The following is a 26471-nucleotide window of genomic DNA, read 5'->3' as shown; positions in this document are numbered from 1 at the left end:
AACATCATCTTCTAATCTAATAGAATTTATAAGGATGGCAAACCCAAAACTTTGTACGTCCAAAAATCGATGTGCACAAGGACTTGAAAGAATTGGTTATAGGGGATGTCATTGGCTGGTATAGAAGACAAAAGATTTTTGAAAAATATGTATCTAAACTTCTTAAATGAAGCAAAGAGACAATAAATGTATTGAGCCTGTATAGAGCGGTGGATAAATTAATGTAAATTACTTTCAGACCTGTACTATTTATTGAAGAGGCATTTCGAAGGAGACAAAGGCTGTAGTGCTAAAGATGCAAGTAAGTACTGGAGCGATGAGTTGGAGTACTCACACATTCGGGCACAGTCTTTATTATGAGTGATTCATTCAATCATTTCATCAATATGAAAATTTGGATTTTTATGAGAAACTGTTTTTTTTAAATTTTTACTTTTCTGGTTCTTATAATATAGGCCTATATAATATATATTTTTTTTCAATTTTAACAGGAGATATGACGATGTGTGAAGCGTTGTCTGAAGGCTGATGAGGCTGGAGAACTGGAGGATGATGAGGAAGGGAATGCAGACACAGGGGAAAGAGGCAAGCTGAGGCTGGAGAGGCATTTCGAAGGAGACAAAGGCTGTAGTGCTAAAGATGCAAGTAAGTACTGGAGCGATGAGTTGGAGTACTCACACATTCGGGCACAGTCTTTATTATGAGTGATTCATTCAATCATTTCATCAATATGAAAATTTGGATTTTTATGAGAAACTGTTTTTTTTTTTTTAATTTTGAAGATACAGTGGAAAATTATGATTTATAATTAATTTGGAAAATACTAATGTCAAAAATATATCTAGGGTGAAGTGGGGTTTGATTATAAAATGTAAAACGGGATGATTTAATTATGATGATGATGATTATAATAATTGAAAGATAAAAACATTTGTAGCTAAGAAACATTGAACTCTGATAATAATAGTTATCTTACAAGAATAAGTGAAAATCTATGTTGTTCCTTTGAAACCTATAAAGTGTCTTAAGACAGTCCATGTTCTACTGTACAAAGATGGATGGAAAATATTTCATTGATTGATAATGCTTGATTGACAGTCGTGGAGAGCAGCACACCTTCTTCACTTCAATTATTTTCAAAATTATTACCCTGCCACATAAAATTACATTGCAATTCTGCTTATTTTCAACAAATTTCTATTAAAGCTCTCCTATTTTTCAAGTCTGTAGATCAACAAAACTTGTGTCTTGGCTCAATGTATCGATGGATCAATAAAACATTATTTTTTTATACAAAAGATGGTTCTGAATAAAAAATGCAGCATTGAGAATGTGAGATAAATAGAAACAGGAAGTGAGTTTAGCCGATAATTGACCATTTTCCAAGATTTATTCTATTATATTTCAATTATTGCAATTATTTGGTAGTTAATTTTAATTTTATATTCATATTCATAGGTGGAAGAGGAGTCTTAAAAGCAGCTGATAAAAGAATGTTTTATTTTATGATTTTAAAATTCTAAAGATTTGTTTTTTTATATCTTAGTATCTATATATAAGTGTAAGTCCTATTATCATACATAGCTTAGTCAGGACTTATAATGTGAAATTTATCAAATTAGGATTTTTTATTCTATCAACCCAGTTTTATTTTTGTACTTTTCGGATTGTGTTAAAGTAGCTACACACACATCGATTTTATGCATACGATTCTTTGCCGTCCTTATAAATCCTATTAGATTGAACGGAACTTGATAAACATCATCTTCTAATCTAATAGAATTTATAAGGATGGCAAACCCAAAACTTTGTACGTCCAAAAATCGATGTGCACAAGGACTTGAAAGAATTGGTTATAGGGGATGTCATTGGCTGGTATAGAAGACAAAAGATTTTTGAAAAATATGTATCTAAACTTCTTAAATGAAGCAAAGAGACAATAAATGTATTGAGCCTGTATAGAGCGGTGGATAAATTAATGTAAATTACTTTCAGACCTGTACTATTTATTGAAGAGGAATAATTAGGAAATTACAGAAATAATGTACCTAGTTGAATTAGGATCATTGAGCAACCTGGAAGGGAATACAAGTCATTTTTTTATGAAAAGGAAGAAGCAGGGAGCTAGCAGTCCTAGAGTTATCTGAATTTGTAAGTGAATTCTCAAATTATTCATTGTATGTTGGTTGGAACAAACTGTTCATTGTCGACTTTGGTCAACAGCTAAGAGAATTGACCTTGACCATAGTAAAAACCTCTGAACCACTCAGAAAACCACAACAAAACCCTCCCAACAACCGCCACAGCTTGAGCCAACAACTGACCAACATATTCAGATTTTTGTCAACAACTTACAATAGGTGATCCCTTGTTGGGGGGGGGGGGGGTAGTAATAAACAAACGGTGTCATTTCAATTATTAAAAAAAAAATCTTGGGTTGGGGGATTGGTATACTGTATTTGAGGTATTCAGGGGGGGGTATAAATGTGGGGTATTCAGAGCGGGTGGTATTGTACTAAATTTGAGGTATTTAGAGGGTCTTTGGGCATGGTGTGGGGGGTGGACAAATTTATTCATTTTTCATTTTCAAATACTTACCTTCAAAAACAAATACAAATACCTTAACTGGCCCACACATGTGGCCTCTGCCTCAAGGCGGCCTCGGGCGCCTCAAGGCCGCCTTCAGGCCTCAGACTCACAACATGTGTGGAGCCGATACTTACGTCACATTCAACTATATCTCGTCACACTATACCTCTACCACAACTCGTAGACAAAAACCCAATCACCCAAAAACCACAGAGAATTCAATTCTCCATCTTCATAATCATCATGATAATACAGCAACGACCAAACTGTAGAAATTCCTCCCAGAGAATAACTTACAAGTCAAGAATGAACCAGTCTGTTCCAACCAACATACAGATTTTACTGTACCCTAAAAAATCCAGTTTTATCTGTGTAAAGCAATGGATTTATAGACAATGACTGTACCAGAAATTCATCTGAACCCTCCTCCATTCTTCAAAAAGAATTCCCTGCCTTGGCCATCAAAAGACTGATGTTTTGAAAAAAAAACAGACTTATCAGTCACTCAAATAAACTTAGCTGAAATAAGTAAACCTGCCCCAGGAATGCTCAATGGTAATTCAACTAGACATGATTTAAAGAAATAAATTTTGGTTGCCGAATCATCCTCCTTGGGTTGATTATATAAAAACTGTCAATGAAATATTCCTGATAATTAAACCCTATATTTAAGCCAAGATTTATTCTATTATATTTCAATTATTGCAATTATTTGGTCGTTAATTTTAATTTTATATACATATTCATAGGTGGAAAAGTAGTCTTAAAAGCAGCTGATAAAAGAATGTTTTATTTTATGATTTTAAAATTCTAAAGATTTGTTTTTTTATATCTTAGTATCTATATATAAGTGTAAGTCCTATTATCATACATAGCTTAGTCAGGACTTATAATGTGAAATTTATCAAATTAGGATTTTTTATTCTATCAACCCAGTTTTATTTTTGTACTTTTCGGATTGTGTTAAAGTAGCTACACACACATCGATTTTATGCATACGATTCTTTGCCGTCCTTATAAATCCTATTAGATTGAACGGAACTTGATAAACATCATCTTCTAATCTAATAGAATTTATAAGGATGGCAAACCCAAAACTTTGTACGTCCAAAAATCGATGTGCACAAGGACTTGAAAGAATTGGTTATAGGGGATGTCATTGGCTGGTATAGAAGACAAAAGATTTTTGAAAAATATGTATCTAAACTTCTTAAATGAAGCAAAGAGACAATAAATGTATTGAGCCTGTATAGAGCGGTGGATAAATTAATGTAAATTACTTTCAGACCTGTACTATTTATTGAAGAGGAATAATTAGGAAATTACAGAAATAATGTACCTAGTTGAATTAGGATCATTGAGCAACCTGGAAGGGAATACAAGTCATTTTTTTATGAAAAGGAAGAAGCAGGGAGCTAGCAGTCCTAGAGTTATCTGAATTTGTAAGTGAATTCTCAAATTATTCATTGTATGTTGGTTGGAACAAACTGTTCATTGTCGACTTTGGTCAACAGCTAAGAGAATTGACCTTGACCATAGTAAAAACCTCTGAACCACTCAGAAAACCACAACAAAACCCTCCCAACAACCGCCACAGCTTGAGCCAACAACTGACCAACATATTCAGATTTTTGTCAACAACTTACAATAGGTGATCCCTTGTTGGGGGGGGGGGGGGTAGTAATAAACAAACGGTGTCATTTCAATTATTAAAAAAAAATCTTGTGTTGGGGGGTTGGTATACTGTATTTGAGGTATTCAGGGGGGGGGGTATAAATGTGGGGTATTCAGAGCGGGTGGTATTGTACTAAATTTGAGGTATTTAGAGGGTCTTTGGGCATGGTGTGGGGGGTGGACAAATTTATTCATTTTTCATTTTCAAATACTTACCTTCAAAAACAAATACAAATACCTTAACTGGCCCACACATGTGGCCTCTGACTCAAGGCGGCCTCGGGCGCCTCAAGGCCGCCTTCAGGCCTCAGACTCACAACATGTGTGGAGCCGATACTTACGTCACATTCAACTATATCTCGTCACACTATACCTCTACCACAACTCGTAGACAAAAACCCAATCACCCAAAAACCACAGAGAATTCAATTCTCCATCTTCATAATCATCATGATAATACAGCAACGACCAAACTGTAGAAATTCCTCCCAGAGAATAACTTACAAGTCAAGAATGAACCAGTCTGTTCCAACCAACATACAGATTTTACTGTACCCTAAAAAATCCAGTTTTATCTGTGTAAAGCAATGGATTTATAGACAATGACTGTACCAGAAATTCATCTGAACCCTCCTCCATTCTTCAAAAAGAATTCCCTGCCTTGGCCATCAAAAGACTGATGTTTTGAAAAAAAAACAGACTTATCAGTCACTCAAATAAACTTAGCTGAAATAAGTAAACCTGCCCCAGGAATGCTCAATGGTAATTCAACTAGACATGATTTAAAGAAATAAATTTTGGTTGCCGAATCATCCTCCTTGGGTTGATTATATAAAAACTGTCTATGAAATATTCCTGATAATTAAACCCTATATTTAAGCCAACATTTATTTTTTTGGACGAATTGACATTAAATTATATAAATGAAAAATGTCAGTTAAATTCTATAATAAATAGAAATTGTGAGCTCTGAAACAATCTCGACCTTTAAAAAGATAAAACTATCTACTGTGAAAAAAATAAAATTTCCCCAAATAGTCGAATACCGTATATGAACAGTTTTATAATAAGATGGAAAAATAAATATTGAGGGGAGAATTAGGGTTAAGTCGAGGTCAAGTCGTGGCCAGTCGGTCAGTGGTCAAGGTCGAAGGTCAAGATTGTACCAGAGCTTTCATTTTCCACTTGAAACAGTTTTGGAGTTTGAAGACTTGAAACTGCAATTTAGCTACAAATAAAATCCTGCTCTAGTTAATCAATCACATTGTAGGCCTAATGATGCTGAACCTCCAATGTTGGACCAAGTTTCAATAATTCTAAATTAATTAATTATCCACCTACTCAATACATTGTTAACATTTTCCAGATAGGCTGGTAACTGAGACGAATGTAATCGAAATCCCCCAAGATCCAGAATATGGGAAGATAACGGACAGACGAAAGTTTATGCCAATGAGGTATTGTAAATGTTGGGGTCTTCTTATCCTTTCTTTATTTATATTATTAAAATTTAAAATGCTTTTGCAAAACAAAAGGGTTTAAGTAATAAAAATGTTGGGGACTTGTAATCCTTTCTTATTTATTAATATTATTACACCATCCATTGATGCATTGAGCTAAGACAAGTCGTGTTATGCACGACTTCAGTAATATCTTTTATTTCTATAAATAGGGCTGAAATTCTATTACATTGAACCAATAAAAAATAATTTTATGATACCATGAATTGATAACAATGAAAAACTATTATTTAAACTTTCGTCAAGTGAGGTTTGCAATCTCCCTGTCTGTCCATCAAGCATAGTCAATCATTATAATTAAATTATAAATTGAATTTAGAAATTTAAATTAGTAAAAAATTATCATTATCATCATAATCACATAAATTAATGGATGAATTTAAAATAGGATAAATTTATGAGGTTATATAGTGTACCTGTGTAATAAGCAGAAGTAATTTAATTTTGAGTATGGATTGAATAAACAATTAAAATGAAATGAATTGATGTTTGTCACTCACCCTACAGACACTGCCCTCCTCTGCTGAGTAACTCCTTACATTTTTCATTAACCCCCGAGCCTTTGTCTCTTTTAATCTATTTAATGGAAATTGTCCTGTAACTCCAGTGCTTCCTCGATTGCTGCGTCAATTTTCCCCTGCAGTCTGCGGGGAATTTTGAGTGCTTTAACCGATTCCTTAGATTTCCTATGCTGTAAACAAAAATCAAACCTTGATTAATCAATTTCATCACAATGAAAATCATTACCATCTATTGTATTGTATTCATTAAGATTTGCTCCATTCTCATTAAGAAGGCTTTCACAATTCTGTCTGATAAGGCTGTGCAAAGGCTAAAAATAAACTTTCTACTCGTGATATTTTTCAAAGTTTTTTGATTTGTATATCATCCAGCTATCAAAATGAAAAAGTTTTCTCAGGAAAACATTTTTTTCTGATCATTACTTTTTGAGATATGAGCGCCTAAAGTTTAAATTTTTGGGACAGAACATTTCAAATTCGGTAAGAGATAAATCCATGAGATTTAGAGGATAGATTCTTCATGTTATTGTTGATCTAGTAAAACAAACATTTTCTGAAAATATCAATTTTTAAGATAGTTATTCAATTTACTAAAAATAACTCAACTAAAAGTTATTTTTGGTAAATTGAATAACTTTTCCAAAAATTGATATTTTCAGAAAATTTTTGTTTTACTAGATCAACAATACCATGAAGAATCCATCCTCTAAATCTCATGGATTTATATCGTACCGAATTTGAAATGTTCTGTCCCAAAAATTCAAACTTCAGTCGCTCATATCTCAAAAAGTAATGATCTGATAAAAATGTTTTTCTGAGAAAGCTTTTCCATTTTGATAGCTTGATGATATACAAATCGAAAAACTTTGAAAAATATCACAAGTAGAAAGTTTATTTTTAGCCTTTGCACTGCCTTAAACCCTTGCAACACGGGTGCGAATCGCATTGGCGACGGCAGCGATTCCAACCATTTTCCCTCTGCCGTCACCGTCATGTGGTTTGCAACAGTGTGCGCAATGTTTAATTGAAGTATGTATTGAAAGCATATTTGTGATTTCTTGTTTGAGTCAAGAATGTGAAACAAGTGAAAATATTATACTATGGCTCTATCCCGCAGCTTTTACACAGACATTAATGTTGAAAAAACAAATTTGAAAAAATCAAGTGGCACTTGATGTTGCTGAGTTATCTTTAGTGAGATTCAAGTTATAAAGTGAGCATCTGATCAGCATTGGTCTGTAAGCAGACTAAGCATAGCTCTATCCATTTCCAACTCCACACAGTTGTCAAACTGTTTCTAGACTATGTACAAATATGAACTACCAAATTACTTCATCTCAAAAATGAAAATGTATCATCAAAAAATTTAGATAAATATATCTTCTTGGTGGAATTAATGTAATCCAGATAGAAATGATCGTTATTGAAAATAATCAACAGTTAATATCTTGTCCGATTTACCGGGATGACTTGAATTACAACCATTTAATATAGAAGGTGATGAAAAGTGGCAACAATGATTTCCTTTCATTTCCACTGTCTTCATAACATGAATCTCACTATAGCTGTTCCATTACAATCTATCTCATTCAATTCTATTCTAATTGTATGTAATAATAACTCAATATGTATTATACAGTGTTTTCATCAAGTGTCGCACATTCAAATAAACGTGTCTGTAAAAAGTGGGAGTTTTATATTTTTTCAATGCTGTTTTCAATCACGAGCTGCTTATTATTAAATCACTTTTTTGCTTTTAATAAGAACGACTAGCAGGCAGATTTTTTCAATAAATTAATTTATTCACTTGTTTGCTAGTCGTTCTTTTTAAAAGCAAAAAGTGTTTTACATTATTGTTGTGTAGCTACTGCAAGATAGCATCACTATATATGTATAAAACAAATGAACATTCATTTAATATGTACAGGTTACAACATACAACATATCTGCACTATTGTTTTCTGTCCAGTAATGTAGGCCTAATTATGTCATTTTGCCAAGAGCAACTAGTGTTCCTTCTTGAACATTATTCTATCAGTATTCAATGCCTCAAGATCTTTTTCTCCGGTGGGGTTGATAATAATAATTATAAGTATTAATAATACATATCAGTATATATATTATTAAAAGTTTCAACAAAATTTGATAACATAAGTTCAAAATGTCTGTCATGTTCATTAAAACGTCCGAGTTGACCCCAAGGGAAAAAATCTATAGGCATTGGATACTGGTGGAAAACTGTTCAGAAAGGAATACTCCTTGCTCTTGGCAAAACCACATGCTTACATTATCCTACTCAAAACAATATGTACTGAAGACCTGCTGTAACATGCAAATGTTTTTACATTGCGATTTTATACATAAATATTTTATACATATCTTTCGGTAGCCACACAAGTAATTTAAAAGCCCCACTGTTCACAAACTTGTTTATTTGAATGTGGGCGACTCAATGAAGGCACTGTATTATCATAAAATGAATATAATAGCTTGATAATTTAATTATTGTAATAATATTAAAAATTAATATTTCATGATATTGTAATAATCAAGTACTGCCTTATTGTAATTTCTGTAATATTTACTAGGAAACAGTTGGTTAAACTTACAGTTAGGACCCACTCCCTAAGGGTGTTCCTGAGACCCTCAGGGGTGGGATTTTCCGGGCGCTCGAATGGGGCCAAATAAGTGGCCCCCACCCATGACCGCCGCCCGTCGGCCAACCATTCGACATAAAACTGCCGCCTAAGGACACCATTTTCAGTCACTGAAAATAAACATAAAAAATACTTGAACATCTTTTGTTGGTTATGAAAACAAACCTCTTGAGAATATGAATAACATAATATACTAATGGCCAAGTTCTTAAACCCGTCTAAGAAATAGTCATAATCTTGCAAAAGACAGTATAATACAATATTTTGTTTGGCTGGAAATCAATTCGATTTAAATGCATATTACATTAAGAAAAAATATTAGAATATCAAGTTTGTTTTTTAGTCCTGCAAAATTATTTCTTTAATTTGTGAATATTTCCTATTTTAGTGATGATAATGTGAAATATTTCTTCTAAGTTTGGTTTGAAGCATCTAAATTTAAAAATGTACTTTATAAAAATAATTAAGGACTGAAAATTTTGTGAATTGAACAACTACAAGACTTAACCTATTTGGGACTATGAGTAAACTTATCTAAATTTGGGAGAGAAATAGCACAAGGTTACCTTATTTTTCTCTCCCTATCATTTTGATGATGTACTTATTGTATGAATCAATAAAGAACATAGAGCTAGAGTGTTTTATGCATTCAAATAGGAACAGATTGGTACTCAAACAAGCCTCTCATGGTTCATTTGTATTTTGTAATTATTGTACAATATGAAATGGATGACTATCCAGAGTATTGTTCAAGTAGATCATTTTGATAACTTACGTTGCTGTTTGAAGTATAGGCCATCCTCATCGACGGCCAACATTGCAGGCCAGTAGGGCTGCTTCCCCAGCCGGCCCCACATCACATTACCAACAACTGAAATTTTCAGACAGAATGTTCAGAAATGAATTACGGAGTTTTCAGTACATTTTTGATCATTTCTAAAAAAGGTCAAACACCTGCTACAGTTAACAAATTGAATTATTAGCCTACATCATAGAGAAACAATAGCGTAAGTAGATATCCCATGGTATAGGGAATTTATGTCGCAACTTTTACTGTTATCTCAAGCCGATTACTGTCGATTATTGTCAATTTTTACTGTTTTGTTGGGGTGATAGTGTATGAATGGCACAATTTGAGAGACTACCAGCGTCACACAGCTGCATAGGAAAGAACTATGTGAACTATCGGCTTGGGATAACAGTAAAACTTGCGACATAAACGCCCTATACCATGGGATATCTACTTACGCTATTGTTTCTCTATGCCTACACTCTTTATACTGAATGCTACCTAGTTTCATAAATCAAGGGGCTTTCACGTTTCATCGAATGTATAGTTTGTGTAAAATAAGTTGAGACTTGGCCCTCCATCCGGAGAAATTATAAGGTTGCCAAATCGTGTAAAATTGCAACTTTCTCAAATTTCCAATTCAACATCAGAATTGGATGTAGAATATCATCCCCGATATCCTAGTATTGCTAGAAAAGTTTCAGGGCTAAAGGATTAAAAGGAAATTTAATTTTTATTATAAAATTGGAAACATTGCGAAAATTTGTTTTTCTATTGAATATCACTTTTGTCAGAATCATGGGGCGTCGTAATGCCTAATAATTTTATATCAAATTAACGGGGAGAATGTCTCCTTTCTATTGGTGTCTGGATAATTTTTATCCGACCTAAAAATCGTACTTTTAAACCACCCCCACCCCCTTAGCACAGGGGGATATGTTTACCTCCTTACTATCCTAAAGAGAACTGCGGGGCCAAAAATTGTCTTCCAAACATTTCCCTCTAGCCTATACCCTTTTTTGAGCATTCATTGCCTGGACTAGTAAATCAATCAGATTAATTTCAAAATTGTAGGTGACTTTTTTGAACTTGGAATTATGTGTAAATTGAATCATGAACTCTTTATGAATATTTCATGAATACTTACTATCAACGGGGGGTGGTGGTGGGAGGACTGGAGGTTCACGTTCTACCTCTATCTCTTCTTGTATCCTCATTGGTTGCCTTCTCTGTCTCTGTCTGTTGTCTCGTTGTTGCTGATGCTGCAGTTGAAGTCTCTGCTCTTCTGCTCTTTCAATCTCCAAACTAAAAATAAAAACAAAAGTATGAGAACAGGAGCAGGAAAATACTTGAAACACCCGCTTGCACAAAAATCTGTTAACTTTTAATCCCAATTAAATGCCACAAGAACTAATCAGAGAAGCCCTGTTTTCTCAAGAAACCTTCTCTGATTGGAAAATAATCATGATTAAGAATTAACAGGCTTTTGTGCAACCGGGCCAAAAATTAAATAATAGAAAATGAAACTAACGAGATTTAGTCCAGTCAATATAGACATAAAAAAGGGGTGTGCTTGTAATATATATTGTAGTTCTGATTTTTTAATATTATCATTTGGATACATGAGAGAAGTCCAGAACAAATTTCTTCATGCAAAATTTCCTTGTGCCAGATACAGGGAGGCCCAAAAACCTGAATCCAGTAATTGGACGGAAAAATTTGCTATCGCCTTTTTTTAGATTAAAAAAATCTGAATGGAATGAGATCATTCGGAATTCTCTATCTCTAATGAGTATTGAGCTATGATTTTTCAAAAATGAGTAAAATTTGAAGAAAAAAATTAATTTTGATGTATTTTAGTTTTTGATCAACAATATCTCCCGATTGTTACCATTTAGATGTATAATTTAAAATATCTTTGGGCGTATTTTTGTGTTCTACAATCTGAGATCAGGTAGAGCGCTCTATCTCATATAGATTTTCAGGTACACCTGACAACAATGCTCCTTGTATTGTGAAAAACACCTAATTTTTAGCTTCAACCATCATCACCAACTAAATTGCTCTTACATTGATATTTCGCACAATGATATAAGTACATGAGATTATGTTATATGAGAATCACCCGTTAGATGCACTTCATTTCAGTATTTCCTAGAGGAGAGGCTGGCATATGGACACCTCAAGGATCAAAATGAACACAAAACACAAAGGATCAAAAACAAACACAAAACACAAAGGATCAAAAAACACTTATAACTGTTGACACAATGTTCGGATCTCATCGTACTACACTTCATTTTTCTCAGCTCGTCAAGGCGGTTCAAAATCATGTATCATAAGTCAAATTCGGTCAAAAATTGGAAAATTTGTTGATACTTACTTTTGTTGTCGAATCCTCTCCGATCTTCGGAGAGGGGCCTGTGGATGTTCATTTACAACACATCTTCTCTTGGGAGGTCTAGGGGCATCCTCTTCCTCCTCACGCCTCCTCTTTGGGGGTTGGCACGTGAAGTGCTTGCCATCTAGAAACAAACCGACAAAAACTTATGAAAGCTGGAGCAGTAATGAAGGGCTACATTTTTACAGATTGAAATAATTAAGAAATTGCATTTGTTCAAATTCTAATTAATGAATAATTATCAATTAAATGATAATCCATTTTTTCGTTTAATAATAATTATTCATTAATTAGCATTTGAACAAATGCAATTTCTTATTTATTTCCATCCATTTTCTTCGTTTAACAACAATCATACATTAATTAGCATTCGAACAAATGCAATTTTTAATTTATTCCCATCTGTCGACTGGCTGGCCGCCATGGCTTCGTATAAAATGAGTGCTGCTATCGAGAGATTATCTGTTTTGTGAGGGCGCTCACCAGGCTGTTCCAACCTCTATGCTCCACGCCTATATCTTGGCAAAAATGCGTTCGACTGACATGACTATTCAAAAATGAATCTTGATAAATTCTCTACAATTTTTGTTTTGTAGAGTTTAGTGATATCTCCAACAGTTTCCAAGATATTCGCTCTTGTAGGTGTGAAATTCTTAAAATAGCAGGTTTTTATCCTATTATTTTGCTTTTTCAGGGCTTATAACTTTTCAACAATGCATCTTAAAAATAATTACTCAACTTAGGTCTGTAGAGTATTAAATTCTCTTTTATATGATGTATTAATTGACTATTCCAAGCATTCCTTCCATTGTTATAGCAGCTTTAATGTAGGGGGTGAAATTTTCAAGTTTGCTAAATTTTCAAGTGTAAACTCACCTTCAACAGAGGAAATAAAGATGCGCACTGTTTACCCCCTAAATAGTCACAATTGAGCTGCAAAGTCAAAAATTGTGTTCCAGAAACCCCCTTTAAATATATTATTGTCAATTGATTGTCAATGTTGCAGCATTGAAAATATCACTCCCTACCTTAAAGCTGCTATAACAATGAAAGGGAAAATTGGAACAGTCAAATAATTCATCATATCTAAGAGAATCTAATGCTCTACAAATCTAAGTTGAGTAATACTTTAAAGATGCATTGTTGGAGAGTTATAAGCCCTGAAAAAGCAAAACATTGGATAAAAACCTGCTATGTTGATACTTACTTTTGTTGTCGAATCCTCTCCGATCTTCGGAGAGGGGCCTGTGGATGTTCATTTACAACACATCTTCTCTTGGGAGGTCTAGGGGCATCCTCTTCCTCCTCACGCCTCCTCTTTGGGGGTTGGCACGTGAAGTGCTTGCCATCTAGAAACAAACCGACAAAAACTTATGAAAGCTGGAGCAGTAATGAAGGGCTACATTTTTACAGATTGAAATAATTAAGAAATTGCATTTGTTCAAATTCTAATTAATGAATAATTATCAATTAAATGATAATCCATTTTTTCGTTTAATAATAATTATTCATTAATTAGCATTTGAACAAATGCAATTTCTTATTTATTTCCATCCATTTTCTTCGTTTAACAACAATCATACATTAATTAGCATTCGAACAAATGCAATTTTTAATTTATTCCCATCTGTCGACTGGCTGGCCGCCATGGCTTCGTATAAAATGAGTGCTGCTATCGAGAGATTATCTGTTTTGTGAGGGCGCTCACCAGGCTGTTCCAACCTCTATGCTCCACGCCTATATCTTGGCAAAAATGCGTTCGACTGACATGACTATTCAAAAATGAATCTTGATAAATTCTCTACAATTTTTGTTTTGTAGAGTTTAGTGATATCTCCAACAGTTTCCAAGATATTCGCTCTTGTAGGTGTGAAATTCTTAAAATAGCAGGTTTTTATCCTATTATTTTGCTTTTTCAGGGCTTATAACTTTTCAACAATGCATCTTAAAAATAATTACTCAACTTAGGTCTGTAGAGTATTAAATTCTCTTTTATATGATGTATTAATTGACTATTCCAAGCATTCCTTCCATTGTTATAGCAGCTTTAATGTAGGGGGTGAAATTTTCAAGTTTGCTAAATTTTCAAGTGTAAACTCAGCGGTTTCACACCTTCAACAGAGGAAATAAAGATGCGCACTGTTTACCCTCTAAATAGTCACAATTGAGCTGCAAAGTCAAAAATTGTGTTCCAGAAACCCCTTTTAAATATATTATTGTCAATTGATTGTCAATGTTGCAGCATTGAAAATATCACTCCCTACCTTAAAGCTGCTATAACAATGAAAGGGAAAATTGGAACAGTCAAATAATTCATCATATCTAAGAGAATCTAATGCTCTAAGTTGAGTAATACTTTAAAGATGCATTGTTGGAGAGTTATAAGCCCTGAAAAAGCAAAACATTGGATAAAAACCTGCTATCTTGAGAATTTCACACTTATAAGAGCGAATATCTCGGAAACTGTTGGAAATATCACAAAACTCTACTCAACAAAAATTGTAGAGAATTTTTCAAGCTTCATTTTTGAATAGTTAGTCATGTCAGTTGAACCAATACCTACTTGTACCTAACTATAGTAGGTATTGGTTGAAAGCATTTTTCCTAAGATATAGACGTGGAAGCGAAAAGCTCAAAAATGCAACTTTCAAACCACCCTCATCCTTTTAGCACATGAGGTAGGGATGGAAACTTTTGATGTATTCTCCTTCTAACTAGTCCCAACAAAGCTGCAAAGTCTAAAATTGTTCTCAAAACATTCCCTCCGAAGTCCTAGACGATTGAGACGAGGAGATGGTATCAGGACTTGACGACACTGACTCAGTCTACATTTTCAGGAGTATGAACTGAACAGGGAAGATCAGGTGGTTTCTTTTTCATCAGAGAACTACTACTCCTGAACGCTGCAACCCATCAGAGTATTTCGATCGGGCATTGCACCTCGAGGCCCAACTCTAAAATATTGACGCAAAAGCATCGCACTGTGACTACAGATTCATTGTTTCTAGAAAAACTGCTTCAGAGAGCAAGGTTAGTTCAGTATTATGAGTCATCAGCATTGGAGTATTGTTTATTGGGAGCGACTTGTTCATACAGGCTTGACATTTGGAGCCTGAGTCTTTGTAAAAATTAGGTTCTTCTTCAGTAAACATGCAACATGTTGTCTCAATGGACACTTTTCACATTGAACAGACTCTTGTCGACCATATATTATTTTGTTACAGCTATTGCATATTTCTTCACTTGGCGCCATTTATTATTATTATTATTCTATTATCATTGAAAATATTACTACTATTATCATCACCTCTATGATGAGCTTATTGCATTTAAGATGGAATACTAACAATTGGGACAATTTTAACTTGTAATTTACTTAACAAGTGAATTATAATTTATCACTGGTATTTTTTTTAGCCAGTGAGTTCATGATAATAAATTGAGATTTAGTGGGCATTTAGGATGCAAGTCCAGCTTGAACTAATTTAAAGAGTTTTGACTCACAATATGTCACTGTATTTTTTATTTTTTGTTACAGTGAGTTCAAGATAATAAATTAAGATTTTGTGAGCATTCATTTTATTCTTATTATTGTTTTTTTATTTGTTGGCCTCCCATCACCCCTTACAGCCAACCCGTTCCACCACATGGCGCCAAGTGACTGAATGAGTATGCTTAGGCAAATTTTACAGATCTCATAAGGGTTTGAAATGATGGCCCCATCCATTGATATGGAGGTGGGACAGCTATTTGACTCATTTCTGTTCTGCCTGACATATTTCAAGAACTCTTTTGGTGCAGAGAGCAAGGTTAGTTCAGTATTATGAGTCATCAGCATTGGAGTATTGTTTATTGGGAGCGACTTGTTCATACAGGCTTGACATTTGGAGCCTGAGTCTTTGTAAAAATTAGGTTCTTCTTCAGTAAACATGCAACATGTTGTCTCAATGGACACTTTTCACATTGAACAGACTCTTGTCGACCATATATTATTTTGTTACAGCTATTGCATATTTCTTCACTTGGCGCCATTTATTATTATTATTATTCTATTATCATTGAAAATATTACTACTATTATCATCTCCTCTATGATGAGCTTATTGCATTTAAGATGGAATACTAACAATTGGGACAATTTTAACTTGTAATTTACTTAACAAGTGAATTATAATTTATCACTGGTATTTTTTTTAGCCAGTGAGTTCATGATAATAAATTGAGATTTAGTGGGCATTTAGGATGCAAGTCCAACATGAACTAATTTAAAGAGTTTTGACTCACAATATGTCACTGTATTTTTTATTTTTTGTTACAGTGAGTTCAAGATAATAAATTGAGATTTAGTGGGCATTTAGGATGCAAGTCCAACATGAACTAATTTAAAGAGTTTTGACTCACAATATGTCACTGTATTTTTTATTTTTTGTTACAGTGAGTTCAAGATAATAAATTAAGATTTTGTGAGCATTCATTTTATTCTTATTATTGTTTTTTTATTTGTTGGCCTCCCATCACCCCTTACAGCCAACCCGTTCCACCACATGGCGCCAAGTGACTGAATGAGTATGCTTAGGCAAATTTTACAGATCTCATAAGGGTTTGAAATGATGGCCCCATCCATTGATATGGAGGTGGGACAGCTATTTGACTCATTTCTGTTCTGCCTGACATATTTCAAGAACTCTTTTGGTGCAGAGAGCAAGGTTAGTTCAGTATTATGAGTCATCAGCATTGGAGTATTGTTTATTGGGAGCGACTTGTTCATACAGGCTTGACATTTGGAGCCTGAGTCTTTGTAAAAATTAATTAATCTAATCTATTTTGAGAAAATCAGTAAAATTTGTTCATTATTTTAAAAATTAGGTCTTGTCAAAAAGAAAACATATTTCAGAGTATAGGTTTGATAGTAATAAGTTTTTTATTGTGTAACATTCTTTTATTTTGTAAACTTGAAAAGTTTTCAATAAACATAATCAGATGCAATGTATTTTATTTATTGCCAACGCATTGTCAACTTAATGAAAATGGTAAATTTGTTAGTTTAGGATCCAGAGTAGAATGATGAATATTTTTATTAGACAAGAGGCAAAATCCTTCTTGGAAAATAAGAGTATCAAATGATTCTATCTCTGAAGTGGGGTTTCGGTGCCGATACAATAAAAGTAGACACACGAAACGCCCCAAATGGCATCCCTGGTGGGGAAAATCGAAACAAAATATTCACAAAGACCACAAATAATAAATGTTGAAACTTGAAAAGTTCATGGTTAGGTTAGAATTTGATAGTGACGCTAAGAGATACTTTGAATGATTTTGACTAGGTTAGATTACAAATCAGTTAAGTTCATTGAGTTGAAATGCGAGGTAAATTATAGAAAACATTGTAAATGATTATATCTGTATTCAAAATACTGCGTTCTGATGAACAACTATCTACTAAGAAGTAAGACGAAGACATCAACCAAAATGGAAAAATTGATTCATGAATCTGAAGCGTCCAAAGATACTATAATGGTAGATGAATTAGAAGATAGGGAAAGTACAATGCAAGAGTTTGATACATCCAATGATACTATTGTATTGAATTCAAGTGATATGGAGTCGCAAGAACAACTGAACTTAACCCTAGTAGAGTCAAATGAATCCTTAGGTGAAGATTTTGTTGGTTTCCTCGATCAAAACGATAGGAATTGTAATAAACCTGAACTACAAGAAGTTGATGATTCAAATTTAAAGATTTCAAATGATCAAGTCAATAATTCAAACAATGATGCTCAACAAAACATTGAAGATTCTATTGCTCAATCTAGCGATTCACTTTATAATGTAAATTCTAAAATGGATATCTTGATGAAGTTTCTTGAAGAACAAAACAAAAGTATAAAAAATGAATTTAAAAAACAAGATGAAGCAAAAAATGAAATTAAAAATGAAATTAAAAGTGAAATTAACAGTGTAAAAAATGAAATTAATGGTTTAAACCAAAAACTTAACAGACAAAATGATAAGTTTGATGAGAAGTTTAATGAAATAAAAGCACAGTTTCAAACAATAAATCAGAAAGTTGAATGCCAGGACAAGAAAATTGAGAAGGTTAGGTCAGAACTAGACAAAAAATTACAAAACAAGAAAGTAGGTTAGATCAATACTGTATGAAAAATAACAAAGAAATCGAAGAAATGCAGGTCAAAACTAAAAAACTTGAGGTACAAGTAGGTCAGGTAACCGAAACAATGAACAAAATACAAGTCAATTGAAAGATGAAATTAATAATATTAATGAAGAGATGGAAAATGTTAGGGCTAGTGTTCACCAACAATCAGCCATGCAAATCAATTTAGAAGATAGGATCACTAAGAATCTGAATATTTTGGAAGTTAGGCAGAACGAAGAAGCTGTCAAGGTCTGTACCTTACAGTTGAATGTAGAGAAAAACAGTGAAACAGTTGATAAATTACAGAAAAAAATCTCATCACAAGTGAACTTTGTACCGCAAGTAAATAATTGCTTTCCTTCTGACAAATACGAATTTCAAATGTCGATTGACAGGAGAAATCCTATGAACTTCATCAATAGCTTAACTGAATATTTATCTCGTAACCATATTACTGAATGGGGAAAAATAAAAAGTATTTTGGACAATAATTTGAATAAAACTTATCAACAACAAGAATGGTGGGATTTTGTAAAAACCGATATTGACAGTTTTGAAAGCTTCAAAAACAAATTCATCTCGAAGATGTGGTCGCAAGACATCCAGAAGAAAGCACGACAAGAACTTCAATTTGGAAAATACGTCATTGGTAGTAAGTTAACTTTAAGTGAATATTTTATTTCCAAATTAACATCTGTAAAAATTTAATTCCGGCTATTGACAAAGACACAATTTTTGAAATGTTGAAAAATCATTACAATGAAAATATAATTACCGCTGCAATTGTTAGAAATGTAAAGAATGCAGAAGAATTTATTAAGGTGTTGGATGCATTCAGTTTATTAGATGAATATAGGGTGAACAAAAATCAAAACAATCAAGAAAATCAAGATAAGAATCAGTCAAATGACAATCGAAGATTTGATCAGGTAGGACGCAATAATTTTGATAATAGAAGAAATAATAACAACTTTCAAAGATCAGGTTATCAACAACGTCAGGAAGATCGTAGACAATCAAATAATGCAAACATGAATCAAATGAATCAAAACATGAATCAACCAGGTAATTTTCATCCTAGAAATCCAATGATGTTTCCGCAGCAGTTCAACTACCCGCCGCCTGGATATGGAGCATCACAAAGAAATACATCACAAAGTACAAATAGTAACAAACATCCTTTAAACTAAAGGATGAACAACGAAAAATGATTTCTCCTGTTAGTTCATTAAGTTCAGGGTTTACCAATGAAAATTCAAATGAAAATCTAAGTAAAAGTTCAAATGAAAATTCTTCAAATATAGACAATCAACCTGTATTGAAAAATTATGAACGAATTTTAAAAAAGAGAAACTTTTGCATTTTCCAAGAATTATTAGATGAACCGGACATGCCTATAAAAGAAAACTATGAACTTGTCGAAGTAAATGTTAAGATTTGTAATAAAGAATTTATGTTAATTATAGACACAGGATCTGAGGTTAGTGTAGTAAATGAAAAAATAATTAAAGAATTGAAAGTAAATAACTCTAAGAATTTAAGTATTGTTCCAGCTCAAAATATTAGTATTGTAAGTGCAACTGGTATAAAACATAAGAAAGTAAATAAGCAAGTTATTCTAGATGTAGGGTTTGAGAAGATGGAATTACCAATAGTATTCTTAATAGTTGATGATTTAAATACAGATTTAATTGTAGGTTGTGACTTTCTAAAAGAAATAAAAGGTATTGTTAATTTCGAAGAAGAAAAAGTAGTGATTAAAAAACTAGAGATACCTTTCATTAAGAAACCGATTTGTAGGTATGGACAAATTTTCAATATCAAAGTCAATGCTGATAAAAGAACTAATGAAGAAATTTGGGATGATCAAATATTAAATATACGTCATAGTTTACAGAATGAATCCAAAGATCTAGTAGAGAAATTAATTGATGTGTTTGATTCCAATAAAGATGTATTTTCTGATTCTCCAGGCTCAGCTAAAGGATACGTTTGTAAGTTAAGAATGAAAGATGATATAAAATTAATCAAGAAAAGTTATCCTATTCCTTATAATCAAAGAGATGCAGTAAGGGAAGAGCTCAACAAAATGTTATCTCAAAAAATCATTGAACCAGGCTGTTCTGAATACACTAATCCAATGGTTGTAGTTAAAAAACCGAATAATAGTATCAGATTGTGCTTAGACGGTAGGGAAGTAAATAAATTCATATTGAGAGATTACACTGAGCCAGAACCGATTGATAGCTTATTAATAAGATTCAACCAATGTAATTATATAACAAGTTTAGATCTAACTCAAGGTTTTAATCAGGTAAAATTAGATGAAGACAGTAAAAAATTTGTAGCATTTAACGTATTTGGACAAGTATATCAATACACGCATCTTCCATTTGGACTCAATATCAGCTCATCTGAATTCATAAAATGTTTGTATAAAATATTAGGAGAAGATGTTTGTCAATTCATTATCGCCTATGTCGACGACTTAGCTATTTGTAGTAAAACACTTGAGGAACATATTCAAAGACTTGATCTCTTATTTAAAAGATTGAAAGAAGGTAATTTAACGTTAAAGTTGGCTAAATCTAAGTTAATTGCAGATAAAATAAAATATTTAGGATATGTAATAAGTAAGGAAGGAATTGAACCGGATCAAGACAAGTTAAGAGTAATTAAAGATTTTCCAGAACCCAGTAATTTAAAACAACTTCAATCTTTTCTTGGATTTTGTAATTATTATAGAAAATTTCAAAAGAACTATTCGTACTTAACAGCTGAATTTAAGCATCTATTGAATAAAAATAAAAAATTTATTTGGACTGATAAGGAAAGAAAAGTATTTAATGAAATAAAAGAAAAATTCATTGATTGTGTAATGCTCAGACATCCTGATTACAATAGAGAATTTATTATGAGTACTGACTGTAGCGATATAGGTATAGGTGTGGAATTATTCCAAGAGAATAATGAGAAGGAACATGAAGTGATAGCTTATGCTAGCAGGAGTTTAAATAAGAGTGAATTAAATTATTCTATTTGTGAAAAGGAGTGTTTATCAGTATTGTTTGGTTTGCAAAAATTTCAGAATTACTTTGGAGATCGTAAAATAATAGTAAGAACAGACCATAAAGCATTAACCTTTATGAAAAAATGTAAAGTAGGACACAGTAGAATGGGCAGATGGATTTTAGCATTGCAAAATTATAATATTGAATGGGAATATATCCCAGGTAAAGAAAACATTGTAGCTGATATAATTTCAAGAACCGACTTTGAGGGAAATTTAGAGGTACGTAATTCAAATGAATATAAAGTTTTTAATATTATTAAAAGTGATAAGCCCATGAATGAAATAATTAAGAAAATAAAAAATACACAGTATACTGATCCATGGATAAATAAGATAAAAGATAAAGTAGAAATGGGTAACGTTCAAATTTGTAAATACTTCACTGTCCATGAAGACTTATTGTTCTGTAGAAAAACTACTAAAAATAATTATTGGAAATTGTGTGTGCCTTCTGCACTTTATGAAGATTTAATTATGGAAACACATTATAGACAAGGTCATGTAGGTATTTCTAAAGTTTGTAGATTTTTGCAAGAAACATTTTATATTAAAGATTGCTATAAAATGGTAACGAAAACTATTAAGTATTGTAAGTATTGTCAGTTGGTAAAAACTTCAAATGAGAAAAAGTTACTCGATATGCACACTATCATTTCTGAGAAAAAGAATAGCAAAATATTTATAGATGTATATGGTGAATTACCAGGAGGTCGATATAAATGGATGTGTATAATATTAGATGGGTTCACAAAGCATGTAAAATTATATCCGTTAGTAAGAGCAAATAGTAAGACTTTAATTAAAAAAGTAGAAGAATACATAAAAGAATTTGGTAAATTTGAATACATCATCAGTGACAACGGTACCTGTTTTCAAAGTAGAATATGGAAGTCAGAAATGGAGCGTCTGGGAATCAAACCTTACTACATTTCTATGTACCATCCTCAAGCTAATCTGAGTGAGCGGCCGTTAAAGGAAGTAAACAGGATCTTACGCACCTATGTTCCAAAGGAGAAGCATAATACTTGGTACAAACATCTTGATAAGGCAGAATACATCATTAACTGTAACTTTCATGAAACAACAGGACAGATTCCAGTAGAGATGATGATGAATAAAAAATTAGGTCATTTAGTTTTCAAAAGTATTAGATTTCCTCCTGATAATAAATTTGAACTAGAACCCGAAGAACTTAGAAATAGAAGAGTATTAATTAATATAAAAAATAAAGGAGTAATCAGAAGATTTAAACAGAATATGAGAAATAAAAATCCATGTAAAATCAATGTAGGTGATCAAGTCTTGATAAAAAATTACATTCTATCTAACAAATTGAAGAAAATATCTGCGAAACTGTGTGCAAAATATAAGGGACCGTATGTTGTAGTAAAAGATTTAAGAAAGGGTTGTTATGAACTTGAAGAAATAAAAACTGGAAAAATTTTGAAAGTAAATAAGTTTATGATGAAGCGTTTTTACCATAAAGATGATTAATTTTTCTAAACTTACGTGATCAATGGCTTGAGAATCATTCTAAAATAAAAAATATGCAATTGAATACTATAACACTTTGTTAAATCAACTGTAGAAAATGAAACTTTGTTTAAAATAATGTAATTCAAACAAATTTTATTGAGTCATGAAATCTATTGTATTGGTACTGTTGTTTAGTATTCTTGTTGGTATGTATTAGTATTAGTAATTATTGATTTATAATTGTATTTTGTTTGAGTAAGAAATCCTGACCTTGAAGTCTTAAGGGATGCTCATAAATTTTGTGTAATGTAATTTGTGCTTATGAATGACCATGTAGCTTGTGTTGGTAATACAATGATTTAAATGACTTGATGAAACGTATTTTGAAAGTTTTGGAAAATTTATAAGTAATATTTAAATTTCATTGTGTTTAAATTCCTACTTTTATAGTAAATTCATAAACAAATGATTGACATTAATGATTAATAAAATAATGAATGTTCAAATTAATTGAAAATAAATTGCTGAAAACCATTGAAACGATTTAAATAAAGGAATAAATAATATAATATTGTTGTTAATTGATATATTTATTCTATATTCACTTGTATTCAGTAATAATAATGTGTACGTACTTGAAATAATAATATTGTTTAATTAAAATTGATTCATATGCTATTGATCACTAATATCCTATCTAAATATTTAGTATAACTCTTCTGTCAATATTTTATTTTATGATTTACTTGAAATTTGTGGATAAATTCATGAACTTACAATATTCATGATTCATTTTGTTTGAAATATGACTGACGATTTATCAACTTAACTATATTTTTGAGTAATAGTCAATTCTAAAACTTATCTTTAAAAATATATATATTTTTTATTCTTATTAAAAATTTAAATAGTAATTTTTTATTCTTAAATGCTCATACATTCTTGACGTGAAAGTGACTACTAGTGCATCGAATAACACTGCAACGTATAATACAAATGTGAATGATATCTTCGAATCTTCAATATTCTACGACAACGAAATTGCTGAAAATAAAATGGTAGTGGTATGGAACTTCGTCGCAGAACTTCAAGCTGAGATGTGGCCTAACTCCATTCCACAGCGTAAAGATGTCATTCCACATAGAGGGTGTTCCAGAAATTATAGTCACAAGAACTTCAAGATTTTGCATTGCAAGAAACCTTTACCTAAAATTTACCTTACCTTAAAAAAGCTATTCCTTTCTAGATATTGGCAACAGTGAATCCTTTCTAGCAACTCACTCCGTTCCTTAAGTTAATCCTTTCAAAATTTTCCACTTGCACATAATGCAACTACAACTACAAATAAAAGTGCTATCTAAACGAGTATGGACATGTAAAAGTGAGAAGTAAAAGAAATGAGTGATTAAAAAATAACGAGATGTATCTACGAATGTGCCTGCAAATGAACTTTCATCTTCGTCTAAATCCAAAAATGTTCCAGTTGTAAAAAATTGTTAAAATTGATCTTCGAGATTCGCATAAAACCAAGTTTAATGGATTTTTGTAACATCTTCATCTAAATCCAAGTCAAATGGATTTTTGTAAACAATGTTCCTGCTTTACAAAATGTCAAATTGATCTTCAAAACTCGTAATAACTATCGAATAAAATAGTTATTTCTACAAGAACTTCTATCAAATGAACTTTCTCATTGATGCTAAAAAAAAAAAAAAAAAAAAAAAAAAAAAAAAAAAAAAATCATGACTGAAATCTACAATATCTTCAAGTTATTCACGATATATCTACAAGTTATTACTGCATAAGATGTGTCTGAAATCTGTATGCTGATATATTATCTTCGAGAATAAAAAAGAAGAAAAAATCACTCCTAAAAAATTTTAGAAGCACTAAGAAAAATGAAACGAGATGTTTGCGATGTCTACAATTTGTGACTATAATTCTTCAATGATGACTGATGACTACAATTCCATGGTACTTCAAGAACGAGTTGGTCTACAAGAACTTCTAGAGTTCTATACTGCTACCATCTTCGCATTCATTGGAATAAAAACATTCTTCATCATCATTGATCATCACATAAAACATTTCATCGCAAAAAACATTCATCGACGTAAATATATTGAAAGTGTCTTCATATATTGAACTATTCTTCGTAAATAGACTATAATTGAGTATGAGTATTTGAGAATGTTTTTTATAACATGAATATATCCACTATACATCATTGATTTATTCTATATTTGTTTTGTATTCTAATAATCTATATTCATTTATTATTAACTTATGGAATTTTATTCTTACAGTTTGACATTTGTTTGTATCTATAAGGTATTCATTTTGATGAAAATTTTGACAATATACATTCTAGATTGTTATGCATAAAAATGTAACGGAAATAATTTTGTAATTTTCTTATATGAATTAATAATCATTTGAATATTTTTTGACATACTTAAATTTTGCTATGAGAATTTAATGCAATTGCTTTATATAAAAAAAAATAATTATTTCAGTATATTCGATGTAATAATCTTGATTTAGAATTTCTATACTTTGTGTAATTACACTTATAAAAAAAAAATCAATTTTAAATTTTTTCAAAATTGAAAATAAATTTTTTTTTATTGTTGAAGGCGGGCATTTGTAATGTTAGGAAAAATATTGAAAAATGTCACATTAAATATTATCAGTTAACTTGAGAGAGAATTGATTTTGTAGTTCAAACTTGTCGATCTTACCGCCAAAACAAAATTTTAAACTTGCCGCCTTTTAATGTCAATAAATCAGGTTGAATAAATGAACTCGTTTGAATTGTAACAATAGTTTATTTAATTTTTTATAAAGTTTTGACAGTGTACAAATTAAATAACCAGATTATAACTTAAAATTTAACTTTTATTTGGTTGATACATTGAATTATATAACTCAGATTTCAGTAGCATTGAGATTTAATTGCTCCAGGTAAAGGAAGTTTATAATATATCCTGTTTGATTCAGTACCTTTTTTCACCTGAGATTCCACGAGTTAGAACAAAAAATTTGGTTGCTCCACATTTATTGGTAAAATTCTAATTAATAGCTTATTATTTCATTTATTTGTTCAATTAAACATAAAGTAGAAAATTTGTTTGTTAATGTAACTTTTGAAAGTGTCAATTTAAATTTTTTAAGGTGTTTAAAATTAAAAGTGGAATCTTAGGCTAAATTCACGTGAGTAAAAATTAATTAATCTAATCTATTTTGAGAAAATCAGTAAAATTTGTTCATTATTTTAAAAATTAGGTCTTGTCAAAAAGAAAACATATTTCAGAGTATAGGTTTGATAGTAATAAGTTTTTTATTGTGTAACATTCTTTTATTTTGTAAACTTGAAAAGTTTTCAATAAACATAATCAGATGCAATGTATTTTATTTATTGCCAACGCATTGTCAACTTAATGAAAATGGTAAATTTGTTAGTTTAGGATCCAGAGTAGAATGATGAATATTTTTATTAGACAAGAGGCAAAATCCTTCTTGGAAAATAAGAGTATCAAATGATTCTATCTCTGAAGTGGGGTTTCGGTGCCGATACAATAAAAGTAGACACACGAAACGCCCCAAAATCAATA

The 26471-nt window shown here is 31.7% G+C and overlaps 2 protein-coding genes across 9 annotated transcripts in view; one reads left to right on the top strand and one right to left on the bottom strand.

Annotated features, from left to right (window-relative positions):
• The window catches only part of LOC111052571, a 35331-nt gene extending 26315 nt beyond the window's left edge, over positions 1 to 9016 (top strand). For 4 of the 8 annotated variants that reach the window (XM_039443887.1, XM_039443886.1, XM_039443880.1 and 1 more), the window contains 2 exons: positions 492 to 645; positions 1459 to 3078. In XM_039443887.1, coding sequence (XP_039299821.1) covers positions 492 to 510 — 19 coding nt within the window. In that variant the 3' untranslated portion in view covers positions 511 to 645; positions 1459 to 3078. Of the gene's footprint in view, positions 1 to 491; positions 646 to 1458; positions 3079 to 5629; positions 6266 to 8892 lie in introns of those variants that run through there. The other 4 variants (XM_039443882.1, XM_039443881.1, XM_039443884.1 and 1 more) reach the window with 3 other exon arrangements.
• Positions 3319 to 13411, bottom strand: LOC111060227. Its single transcript, XM_039443878.1, has 6 exons — positions 13360 to 13411; positions 12135 to 12297; positions 10899 to 11056; positions 9737 to 9832; positions 8914 to 9071; positions 3319 to 6474 (listed from the first exon to the last, which is right to left on the bottom strand). Exons 1-6 carry the CDS (start codon positions 13409 to 13411, stop codon positions 6364 to 6366), a joined length of 738 nt encoding a protein of 245 aa, XP_039299812.1. The 3' UTR covers positions 3319 to 6363.
• Positions 13412 to 26471: the final 13060 nt, after the last annotated feature.

Source organism: Nilaparvata lugens, unplaced genomic scaffold, assembly GCF_014356525.2.
Source record: "Nilaparvata lugens isolate BPH unplaced genomic scaffold, ASM1435652v1 scaffold1949, whole genome shotgun sequence".
Classification (NCBI taxonomy): domain Eukaryota; kingdom Metazoa; phylum Arthropoda; class Insecta; order Hemiptera; family Delphacidae; genus Nilaparvata; species Nilaparvata lugens.
This window is presented reverse-complemented; position numbering and strand designations above follow the sequence as displayed.

Excerpts from the sequence above, each read along its gene's own strand:
- LOC111060227 (XM_039443878.1), bottom strand. The coding sequence starts at position 13,411 with ATGAACATCCACAGGCCCCTCTCCGAAGATCGGAGAGGATTCGACAAC. Across the intron at positions 9,833-10,898 it reads ACCACCACCCCCCGTTGATA|TTGTTGGTAATGTGATGTGG; the intron begins GTAAGTATTCAT and ends TGAAAATTTCAG. Across the intron at positions 9,072-9,736 it reads CCTATACTTCAAACAGCAAC|TGACTGAAAATGGTGTCCTT; the intron begins GTAAGTTATCAA and ends GTTTATTTTCAG.